The sequence below is a fragment of the Pseudophryne corroboree genome, chromosome 3, assembly GCF_028390025.1.
Source record: "Pseudophryne corroboree isolate aPseCor3 chromosome 3, aPseCor3.hap2, whole genome shotgun sequence".
Classification (NCBI taxonomy): domain Eukaryota; kingdom Metazoa; phylum Chordata; class Amphibia; order Anura; family Myobatrachidae; genus Pseudophryne; species Pseudophryne corroboree.
Window position 1 is genome coordinate 378,705,975 of NC_086446.1, and position 12,421 is coordinate 378,718,395.

General features: G+C 47.8%; 1 protein-coding gene across 2 annotated transcripts in view; it reads right to left on the reverse strand.

Moving 5' to 3' along the window:
• EFTUD2 (elongation factor Tu GTP binding domain containing 2) overlaps nucleotides 1-12,421 on the reverse strand; it is a 105,537-nt gene that overhangs the window by 89,933 nt on the left and 3,183 nt on the right. For both annotated transcript variants that reach the window (XM_063959978.1, XM_063959977.1), the window contains exons 2-3: nucleotides 1,225-1,337; nucleotides 619-784 (exon numbers count right to left, since the gene is read on the reverse strand). In XM_063959978.1, the coding sequence (XP_063816048.1) occupies nucleotides 619-784; nucleotides 1,225-1,335 (277 nt within the window). In that variant the 5' untranslated portion in view covers nucleotides 1,336-1,337. The remainder of the gene's footprint in view (nucleotides 1-618; nucleotides 785-1,224; nucleotides 1,338-12,421) is intronic.

Sequence of the window (12,421 nt, forward strand, 5' to 3'; positions counted from 1 at the left end):
GGGTCCATGTTTATCTTGACCTTTAATAGGATTAACTGAGACTGGGCAGTCGGACTTAATCCCCTGCTGTAATGATTTAACCCCCTGCTGTATTGTTCTCTGTATTGTATTGCAGCTGTGAACAATAGATGAAGGGTTTATGTTAATAAAACACGTTGTGCTTAGGCGCAGCAAACTAGCCAAGATAACCGTGGACCCATCTGTATACCGCCTCTAAAACCATACGATATAATTCAGACACATTGTGCTTCTTAAGTTTAATGTCCACAGGTTGTGTCATGTAAACCCTGTTTTTTAATGCTATCGGGCAGTGGTCCTGACCACATTTTCTGTCTTTTTCTTATAAGGAAGTATAACCGACTTGATTACATTTAGGGAAACCTCTATGGATCCACTGGACTGCCTGGTGTATACCCAGGCAAAGCAGGAAGTGTTATAGCAGCACGATGCGTGCCGCTATAATACATTTACTAAATGATGCGGTAATACAGTCTTAATAGGCATCTTTCATGTAAGCAGAGGCAGCAACCATGTAGCACTGCATTTGTTTTACGTGGTTAATCTAAACAAGCAGACAGCAGATGGTTATCATTCCCTTTCCTACTGTGTTTTTCTCACCTGTGAGTGGCTGTGTGTCCTCCTCCTGTACAATAGTCTCCACCTCTGGGCCATACACTTCTTCAGCAGTGGGGTAGTACTTTTTATCCTCATGGAGAACAACCTCCATCCCTGCACGATCCTCATCAGGATCTCCCATGTATTCATCATCGTCATCATCCTCTGCCTGCAGCCAGAGAGTAAAACCAGTGAAGGCCAGTTTACATAAAGGACACCGATTGTATAATGTTGCAGACTACAGATATCTGCTTTGCCCTAAATATCCTGACACTGCATACACCAATGTCATACAGATGTAGAATGATGGAAACTGTTCTGGTAAATGGAATGACCGAGTGCAGGTAGTCATTTCTTTGGAATTCTACAGTTTATGCTGATTGCTCTCTAAGTTTAAGTATACCATGATGCACTTCTCTGATGTAATTAAACAAAAATATATCTTGTATGCCTTTGTAAAGTGACCCTTTGAATCATCCCAAACCACCAGGATTAGGATTAATACCAGTTTACTCCACTCCCCAATTAAAAGGACACAGTACAGGACCATAACTGTATTCTGCTACACAACATCTAGACTGGATTTATTATGTTGGGAAAAGATCTTACCACATCTACATCCCTATCATCTCTTCCCATGTCATCATCGTCGTCATCATCATCAGAGTCCAGCTCAGGTCCAATGTAATTACCAAACTCATCATAGGGGTCAGTATCCATGTCTGCAAATACAAAAAAATAAGAATATGAATCTCAATCCTAAACCACTGACAAAAGAAAGTAAATGTTATGATCTATGGGTGGTCTTCACTTTGCCGGCGGTCGGGCTCCCGGCGACCAGCATACCGGCATACCAACCGCCTGCATACCGACCGCCTGCATACCGACCGCCTGCATACCACCGTTCTTCTCCCTGTTGGGGGTCCACGACCCCCCTGGAGGGAGAATAGATAGTGTGGTGCGCGTGGCGAGCGCAACGAGCCTGCAAGGGGCTCATTTGTGCTCGCCCAGCTGTTGGCATGCCGGTGCCGGTATGCTGGTCGCCGGGAGCCCGACCGCCGGCATACCATACTACACCCATGGTCTATAAGTAGTCAGTATTATAGTAGTAGTTCACTCACAAATGTAAAATATAAGGGTTGGATATTATGAAGTCCAAGTTCGATGGCCTTGCGGGATGCTGGCTGAGCTCTGACCTTTTTTTTTTTTAAAGGGGCAATCATGTACAAGGCATGGTTTAGCCTTGTAAATGATTGCCCCTTTAAAAAAGCGTCCAAGTTCGTCAAAGATCCTGCACAGCCACCGAACTCGGACTTAATTACATCACAGCCACTATTTAGACAATAACCTTATCATATATAACATACTAGCTGAATACCCGTGCTTCGCTATCGAATTTAAAGAATAATGCCAATATTTGTCAGGCCGCAACTCTGGTCTTCACCGGATTGATGGCGTCAAAAGTCTGGCACTGAGGAGAATAATCCGCCTCCTTCTCTTCCCCGTCCCGCCTCTGCTGCTTACCTGCTCATTGCTGTAAATGCTGGGACGACAGGCCAAGCTCCGCCTGCTGTATGTTAAATATTTTAGGTTTGCAGGCTGACTCTAAGGGCCCTAGGTCTCCTTGCTTAGCTTTGACACTAAAGTATGCTTCTGCCCCTCCCTGTGGGTGCATCTGCCCCTCCCCGTGGGTGTCACTGTGTAAATTGCTCCAGGCATTCCAGAATTATACCCAGAAACTATGGATTTTTACATGTCAACCCCTTCCCACCCCCATTCCTAGGGGTGCTAGGCATATCTTGTCCAGATTGTAAGTTATATATGTGTACCAAGTTTGGTGTAAATTGCTCCAGGCATTCCTGAATTATACCCGGAAACTATGGATTTTTACATGTCACCCCCTTCCCACTCCTAGTGGTGTCTTACCCCCACAGTACTTCTTTCCAGATTGTAAGGCATATGTGTTCCAAGTTTGGTGTAAATTGCTCCAGGCATCATTCCAGAGATAGAGATATACACACACACATACATACACAGCGGGGCAAAAAAAGTATTTGGACAGTCACCGGTTGTGCAAGTTGACCCACTTAGAAAGATGAGAGAGGTCTGTAATTTCCATCATAGGTACACTTCAACTGTGAGAGACAGAATCTGGGGGGAAAAAAATAAGAATTTACTCACCGGTAATTCTATTTCTCGTAGTCCGTAGTGGATGCTGGGGACTCCGTAAGGACCATGGGGAATAGACGGGCTCCGCAGGAGACTGGGCACTCTAAAAGAAAGATTAGGTACTATCTGGTGTGCACTGGCTCCTCCCTCTATGCCCCTCCTCCAGACCTCAGTTAGGGAAACTGTGCCCGGAAGAGCTGACACTACAAGGAAAGGATTTGGAATCCAGGGTAAGACTCATACCAGCCACACCAATCACACCGTATAACTTGTGATAACCATACCCAGTTAACAGTATGAACAACAACTGAGCCTCAATCAACAGATGGCTCATAACAATAACCCTTTAGTAAGCAATAACTATATACACGTATTGCAGAAGAAGTCCGCACTTGGGACGGGCGCCCAGCATCCACTACGGACTACGAGAAATAGAATTACCGGCGAGTAAATTCTTATTTTCTCTGACGTCCTAGTGGATGCTGGGGACTCCGTAAGGACCATGGGGATTATACCAAAGCTCCCAAACGGGTGGGAGAGTGCGGACGACTCTGCAGCACCGAATGAGCAAACTCAAGGTCCTCCTCAGCCAGGGTATCAAACTTGTAGAACTTAGCAAATGTGTTTGAACCCAACAAAGTAGCAGCTCGGCAAAGCTGTAAAGCAGAGACCCCTCGGGCAGCCGCCCAAGAAGAGCCCACCTTCCTTGTGGAATGGGCTTTTACTGATTTTGGATGCGGCAATCCAGCCGCAGAGTGAGCCAGCTGAATCGTGCTACAGATTCAGTGAGCAATAGTCTGCTTCGAAGCAGGAGCGCCAACCTTGTTGGCTGCATACAGAATAAACAGCGAGTCAGACTTTCTGACTCCCGCCGTTCTGGAAACATAAATTTTCAAAGCCCGGACTACGTCCAGCAACTTGGAATCCTCCAAGTCCCTAGTAGCCGCAGGCACCACAATAGGTTGGTTCAAATGAAACGATGATACCACCTTAGGGAGAAATTGGGGACGAGTCCTCAATTCTGCCCTGTCCATATGGAAGATCAGATAGGGGCTTTTACATGACAAAGCCGCCAATTCTGACACACGCCTAGCCGAAGCTAAGGCCAATAGCATGACCGCTTTCCACGTGAGATATTTTAGCTACAAGGTCTTAAGTGGCTCAAACCAGTGGGATTTCAGGAAATCCAACACAACGTTAAGATCCCAAGGTGCCACTGGTGGCACAAAAGGAGGCTGAATATGCAGCACTCCCTTTACAAACGTCTGAACCTCAGGCAGTGAAGCCAGTTCTTTTTGAAAGAAAATGGATAGGGCCGAGATCTGAACCTTTATGGACCCTAATTTGAGGCCCATAGTCACACCTGACTGTAGGAAATGCAGAAAACGACCCAACTGGAAGTCCTCTGTAGGGGCCTTCCTGGCCTCACACCAAGCAACATATTTCCGCCATATGCGGTGATAATGCTTTGCTGTCACATCCTTCCTAGCTCTTATCAGCGTAGGAATTACTTCATCCGGTATACCCTTTTCCGTTGGGATCCGGCGTTCAACCGCCATGCCGTCAAACGCAGCCGCGGTAAGTCTTGGAACAGACAGGGCCCCTGCTGCAACAGGTCCTGTCTGAGAGGCAGAGGCCATGGGTCCTCTGTGACCATCTCTTGAAGTTCTGGGTACCAAGTCCTTCTTGGCCAATCCGGAACAATGAGTATCGTTCTCACTCCTCTTTTTCTTACTATTCTCAGTACCTTGTGTATGAGAGGAAGAGGAGGAAACACATATACCGACTGGAACACCCACGGAGTTACCAGTGCGTCCACAGCTATCGCCTGAGGGTCCCTTGACCTGGCGCAATATTTTTTTAGCTTTTTGTTTAGGCGGGACGCCATCATGTCCACCTGTGGCCGTTCCCACCGATTTGCAATCTGCTCGAAGACTTCTTGATGAAGTCCCCACTCTCCCGGGTGGAGGTCGTGCCTGCTGAGGAAGTCTGCTTCCTAGTTGTCCACTCCCGGAATGAACACTGCTGACAGTGCTTGTACGTGATTCTCCGCCCAACGAAGAATCCTTGTGGCTTCCGCCATCGCCACCCTGCTTCTTGGCCGCCCTGTCGGTTTACATGGGCGACTGGCGTGATGTTGTCTGACTGAATCAGCACTGGTTGGTCTCGAAGCAGGGGCTCCGCTTGACTCAGGGCGTTGTATATGGCCCTTAATTCCAGTATGTTTATGTGCAGACGAGTCTCCTGACTTGACCACAGCCCCTGGAAGTTTCTTCCGAGTGACTGCCCCCCATCCGCGGAGGCTTGCATCCGTGGTCACCAGGACCCAGTCCTGTATGCCGAACCTGCAGCCCTTGAGAAGATGAGCACTCTGCAGCCACCACAGAAGACACACCCTGGCCCTCGGGGACAGGGTGATCAGCCGCTTCATCTGAAGATGCGATCCGGACCACTTGTCCAACAGATCCCACTGAAAGATCCTGGCATGGAACCTGCCGAAAGGAATGGCTTCGTATGACGCTACCATCTTTCCCAGGACTCACGTGCAGTGATGCACCGACACCTGCTTTGGTTTCAGGAGATCCCTGACCATGGTCACTAACTCCTGAGCCGTCTCCTCCGGGAGAAATACCTTCTTCTGTTCTGTGTCCAGAATCATGCCCAGGAAGGGCAGACGCGTCGTAGGAATCAGCTGCGACTTTGGAATATTCAGAATCCAGCCGTGCCGTAGCAACAGTTCCTGAGAGTGCGCTACGCTGACCAACAACTGCTCTCTGGACCTCGCCTTTATGAGGAGATCGTCCAAGTACGGGATAACTAACTCCTTGCTTCCGGAGAAGTACCATCATCTCCGCCATTACCTTGGTAAAGACTCTCGGTGCCGTGGATAGACCAAACGGCAACGTCTGGAATTGGTAATGACAGTCTTGTACCACAAACCTGAGGTACTCCTGGTGAGGCGGATAAATGGGGACATGCAAGTACGCATCCTTGATGTCCAGAGATACCATAAAATCCTCCTCTTCCAGGCTGGCAATGACCGCTCTGAGCGATTCCATTTTGAACCTGAACTTTTTCATGTAAATGTTCAAGGATTTTAAATTTAGAATGGGTCTTACCGAACCGTCCGGTTTCGGTACCACAAACAGTGTGGAATAGTAACCCCTTCCCTGCTGAAGGGGGGGTACCATTATTATCACTTGCTGGAGGTACAGCTTGTGAATAGCCGTCAGGACTATCTCCCTCCCCGTGGGAGAAGCTGGCAAGGCGGATTTTAGGTAACGGTGAGGGGGCGTCACTTCGAATTCCAGCTTGTATCCCTGAGATACAATTTGTATAGCCCAAGGAACCACTTGTGAGCGAACCCACTGGTTGCAGAAATTTCGGAGACGCGCCCCCACCGCTCCTGGCTCCGCCTGTGGAGCCCCAGCGTCATGCGGTGGACTTAGTGGAAGCAGGGGAGGACTTTTGTTCCTGAGAACTGGCTGCATGGCGCAGCTTCTTTCCTCTACCCCTGCCTCTGGCAAGAAAGGATGCACCTCTGACTCTCTTGCTTTTTTGAGAACGAAAGGACTGCATTTGGTAATACGGTGCTTTCTTAGGCTGTGAGGAAACCTGTGGCAAGAAAGTCGACTTTCCAGCTGTCGCTGTGGATACGAGGTCCGAGAGACCGTCCCCAAACAATTCCTCACCCTTATAAGGCAAAACCTCCATGTGTTTTTTAGAGTCGGCATCCCCTGTCCATTGCCGAGTCCATAAGACCCTCCTGGCAGAAATGGACATTGCATTTATTCGAGAGCCCAGCAGGCAAATGTCCCTCTGGGCATCCCGCATATATAAGACGACGTCTTTAATATGGCTAAGTGTTAGCAATACGGTATCCCTGTCCAGGGTATCCAACCCCTCTGACAGAGTATCTGTCCATGCTGCAACAGCACTGCACATCCAAGCTGAAGCAATAGCCGGTCTCAGTAGAGTACCAGAGTGTGTATACACAGACTTCAAGATACCTTCCTGCTTCCTATCCGCAGGTTCCTTTAAGGCGGCCGTATCCTGAGACGGCAGGGCCACTCTTTTAGATAAGCGCGTCAGGGCCTTGTCAACCCTAGGGGAGGATTCCCAGCGTAACCTATCCGTTGGCGGGAAAGGGTACGCCATTAGTATTCTCTTGGGAATCACCACTTTCTTATCAGGGGAAGACCACGCTTCTTCACATAACTCATTTAATTCATGTGACGGGGGAAAAGTCACTGGCGGCTTTTTCTCCCCAAACATATTTACCCTCTTGTCAGGGACAGGGTCAGCCTCTGAAATGTGTAATACATTTTTCATTGCAATAATCATGTATCGGATGGCCTTAGTCATTTTGGGCTGTAATAGTGCCTCATCCTCGTCGACGCTGGAGTCGGACTCCGTGTCAACCAACTGAGATAGTGGGCGTTTTTGAGACGCTGACGGCCTCTGAGGCGCCTGGGCAGGCCCGGGTTGAGAGCCCGGCTGTCCCCCGGCAGCAACATAATCAAATCTCTTATGTAATGAGTTTACATTGTCATTTAAGACCTTCCACATATCCATCCAATCAGGTGTCGGCACCGACGGGGGCGACACCACATTTATCTGCACTTGCTCCGCCTCCACGTAACCCTCCTCATCAAACATGTCGACACAGCCGTACCGACACACAGCACACACACAGGGAATGCTCTGACTGAGGACAGGACCCCACAAGGTCTATGGGGAGACAGAGAAAGAGTATGTCAGCACACACCACAGCGCTATATACACAGGGATACACACTACCAGAAGTGAATTTTTCCCAATAGCTGCTGTATCAATACACCTTTTGCCTAAATTTATGTGCCCCCCCTCTCTTTTTACCCTCTTAGTGCTAGGAGACTGCAGGTGAGAGCCTGGGGAGCGTCCTTCCAGCGGAGCTGTGAAGAGAAATGGCGCTGGTGTGCTGAGGAAGAAGGCCCCGCCCCCTCAGCGGCGGGCTTCTGTCCCGCTGTTTTTGACTAAAAAATGCGGGGGTTTTACACGGGTGTACTATGGTATACCGACAGTGTGGCGAGCGCAAAGGAGCCCCTTGCGGGCTCGCTGCGCTCGCCACAGTGTGGGCACGGTGGCGGGCTACGCGTGCCACGCTATTTATTCTCCCTCCAGGGGGGTCGTGGACCCCCACGAGGGAGAATAGCTGTCAGTATGCCGGGTGTCGGGATCCCGGCGCCGGTATACTGTGCGCCGGGATCCCAACATTCGGCATACTGAAGACCACCCGTTTTACACATATACAGTCACAGAATGTATTATGTGTCTTTTTTATGCCAAAGGTATTCTTATTGCTGCCCAGGGCGCCCCCCAGCGCCCTGCACCCTACAGTGACCGGAGTGTGTGGTGTGCAGTGGGAGCTATGGCGCACAGCTGCAGTGCTGTGCGCTACCTTAATGAAGACAGGAGTCTTCAGCCGCCGATTTCATCACCAACTTCTGATCTTCTGGATCTGCGAGGGGGACGGTGGCGCGGCTCCGGGAACGGACGACCGAGGACCTTTGCCTGTGTTCGAACCCTCTGGAGCTAATGGTGTCCAGTAGCCTAAGAAGCGCAACCTAGCTGTGAACAGGTACGTTTGCTTCTCTCCCCTCGGTCCCACGTAGCAGTGAGTCTGTTGCCAGCAGATCTCACTGAAAATAAAAAAACCTAACATTACTTTCTTTACTAGCAGGCTCAGGAGAGCCCACTAGGTGCACCCAGCTCTGGCCGGGCACAGATTCTAACTGGGGTCTGGAGGAGGGGCATAGAGGGAGGAGCCAGTGCATACCAGATAGTACCTAATCTTTCTTTTAGAGTGCCCAGTCTCCTGCGGAGCCCGTCTATTCCCCATGGTCCTTACGGAGTCCCCAGCATCCACTAGGAAGTCAGAGAAAAAACATGAATTCACATTGTATGATTTTTAAACATTTTATTTGTATATTCTTGTGGAAAATAAATATTTGGACACCTACCAAGCAGCAAGATTTCTGGCTCTCTCAGACCAGTTACTTCTTCTTTAAGAAGCTCTTCTATCCTCCACTCGTTACCTGTATTAATGGCACCTGTTAGAACTGGTTATCTGTATAAAAGACACCTGTCCACACCCTCAAACAGTCAGACTGCTACCTCTCCACCATGCCCAAGACCAGAGAGCTGTCTAAGGACAGCAGGGACAAAATTGTAGAGCTGCACAAGGCTGGGATGAGCTACTCGACAATAGGCAAGCAGCTTGGTGAGAAGAGATCAACTGTTGGCGCAATTTTTCAAAAATGGAAGAAATACAAGATCACCGACAATCTCCCTCGACCTGGTGCTCCATGCAAGATCTCACCTCGTGGGGCATCAATGATCTTGAGAACGGTGAGAAATCAGCCCAGAACTACACGGGGGGACCTGGTCAATGACCTCAAGAGAGCTAGGACCACAGTCACAAAGGTTACCTTTAGTAACACACTACGTCGTCATGGATTGAAATCCTGCAGCGCCTGAAAGGTCCCCCTGCTTAAGCCAGCACATGTTCAGGCCCATCTAAAGTTTGCCAGTGACCATCTGGATGATCCAGAGGAGGATTGGGAGAATGTAGTGTGGTCAGATGAGAGCAAAATCAAACTTTTTGGTATAAACTCCACTCGCCGTGTTTAGAGGGAGAAGAATGATGAATGGCATCCCAAGAACACCATACCCACTGTGAAGCATGGGGGTGGAAACATCATGCATTGGGGCTGCTTTTCTGCAAAGGGGACAGGACGACAGATCCGTATTGAGAGGATGAATGGGGCCATGTATCGTGAAATTTTGGGCAAAAACCTCCTTCCCTCAGTAAGAGCATTGAAGATGGAACGTGGCTGGGTCTTCCAGCATGACAATGACCCCAAACACACCGCCCGGGCAACAAAGGAGTGGCTCCGTAAGAAGCATTTAAAGGTCCTGGAGTGGCCTAGCCAGTCTCCAGACCTCAACCCAATAGAAAGTCTGTGGAGGGAGTTTAAAGTCCGTGTTGCCCGGCGACAGCCCCAAAACATGACAGATCTAGAGAAGATCTGCATGGAAGAGTGGGCCAAAATACCTGCTACAGTGTGTGCAAACCTGGTCAAGAACTACAGGAAACGTTTGACCTTTGTAATTGCCAACCGAGGTTATATTACAAAGTATTGAGTTAAATTTTTTGATTGTCCAAATATTTATTTTCCACAAGAATATACAAATAAATTGTTTCAAAATCATACAATGTTATTTCCTGTTTTTTTTTTTTTTCAGATTCTGTCTCTCACAGTTGAAGTGTACCTATGATGGAAATGAAAGACCTCATCTTTTTAAGTGGGTCAACTTGCACAATCGGTGGCTGTCCAAGTACTTTTTTGCCCCACTGTATACATATGTACACACACACACACACACACACACACACACACACATGAGCGCTGACTGTCCAAAACCATGTAAAAGCAAAAAAACAATTAAAAACCTTTTCAAGTATGGACAAAGTGATGAGCTAAAAATAAAATGTATATATATTAAAGTGCTACTAGTATGTATGTGCAAATAATACCTAAATAAAATGTAGTAATAATTACAAATATGTTGTCATTAACTTATTACATATATCTTCTATTTTCCACATGAACACATCACTCAACATTAGAACAATATCAGTAAGTTCAGCAAGAATCAGCAGACCATGGGGGTAATTCAGAGTTGATTGCAGCAGCAAATTTGTTAGCAGTTGGGCAAAACCATGGGGGTAATTCCAAGTTGATCGCAGCAGGATTTTTGTTAGCAATTGGGCAAAACCATGTGCACTGCAGGGGAGGCAGATATAACATGTGCAGAGAGAGTTAGATTTGGGTGGGGTGTGTTCAATCTGCAATCTAATTTGCAGTGTAAAAATAAAGCAGCCAGTATTTACCCTGCACAGAAATAAAATAACCCACCCAAATCTAACTCTTTCTGCCCATGTTATATCTGCCTCCCCTGCAGTGCACATGGTTTTGCCCAATAGCTATCAAAAATCCTGCTGCGATCAACTTGGAATTTCCCTCCATGTGCACTGCAGGGAGGGGCATGTTATATGTGCAGAGAGTTAGATTTGAGTGGGTTATTTTGTTTCTGTGCAGGGTAAATACTGACGGCTTTATTTTTACACTGCAATTTAGATTTCAGATTGAATACACCCCACCCAAATCTAACTCTCTCTGCACATGTTATATCGTCCCCCCCCTGCAGTGCACATGGTTTTGCCCAACTGCTAACAAATTTGCTGCTGCGATCAACTCTGAATTAGGCCTCATATGTATGACACTACTCAGTGATCGCGCTGAGCCCCCAAAAAAATTGGGTCCCAGGGACCCCTCACTTTTAAAAATTGGGGTCCTACCTTTCCTTTTCTGGGTCCCATTGGATTGAAGGTTCTTATTAACCTCATTGATGATTTGGACACTACAAAAGTATTGCAAGGGGGAGGAGGGGGGGTGACAATGCTGCTGGGCTGTGTAGCGTACAGGACACTCTGCACCAGGGCTGTAACTAGACATTTTGCGCCCTTCGGCAGAAAGTGAATTGGTGCTCCCCATCCTATATCCTAAAGCATGGACAGTGAGCGCTGAAGGCGCGCAGCAAAAATTTAGGACCGTGGACACATAATCATGCCAATTCACATTACACCACACAGTATGCCGCTTAAACACATTGTGCCAGGCAGAGCACGTTATCCGCATTGCGCCAGGCAGAGCACGTTATCCGCATTGCATGAGGTAGCGCACGTTATTCACTTTGCGCCAGGTAGAGCACATTATACACATTGCACAATGACAATAATGGAAAATGTGCAGTGGAAAACGTCACAATGAACATTTAATGATGTGAACCTAACTCCGAGGCTGTCAGCAGATGGTGACCTCCGTAGTATTTTATGCATACAATTAAAAGCTTTCCTTAGCATATAAAAAAAAAAAAAGGAGGACATGATTAATTGTCATTTTGAAACACAAATAATCCTGCTACAAGCATAAACTGTTCAATGAGACAGTCACTGTGCTCAGCCTGTGGCATTGCAATCTGTGGTACAGATATGCCAAGGCAGTAGAGGGTACTGCATACCTGAATGGCCAAATATAGATAATGTTAGCCCACTACTTGGTAAACAGGTTATAAGTGAGGCACCTCTGACTTAGTGTAGAAAAAAAACAAACGTGCATATGCAGACAGACATAAACATACTCATATTTTCAGATACATACAGAGACATGTACATATGCATACAGACACATACATAAAAACACACATACTTATATGTACTCAAACAGACACACATACTGTATGTATAGCCATGCATACAGACACACACACATATATACTTCACAAGCTGCCCATCCCTTGGTGGTTTCTCTCCAATATTACCTGGCTTGAGGGTGCTGGGAATGGCAGGGGACCCATGCCCAAATGAGGGTTCTTTGTTTTCTGGCTTTAAAACCCCTGGAATAGCAGCGGCTTAAGGAAATAGCCGGCAGAGAGCTCTCTCTGCTCAGAGTCTCCCCCGCTGCACACCCCGAGCTCCAAGCGGCTGTGCCTGACATGCAGCCATTCACTTCCTGATGTGTTATGGCCACTC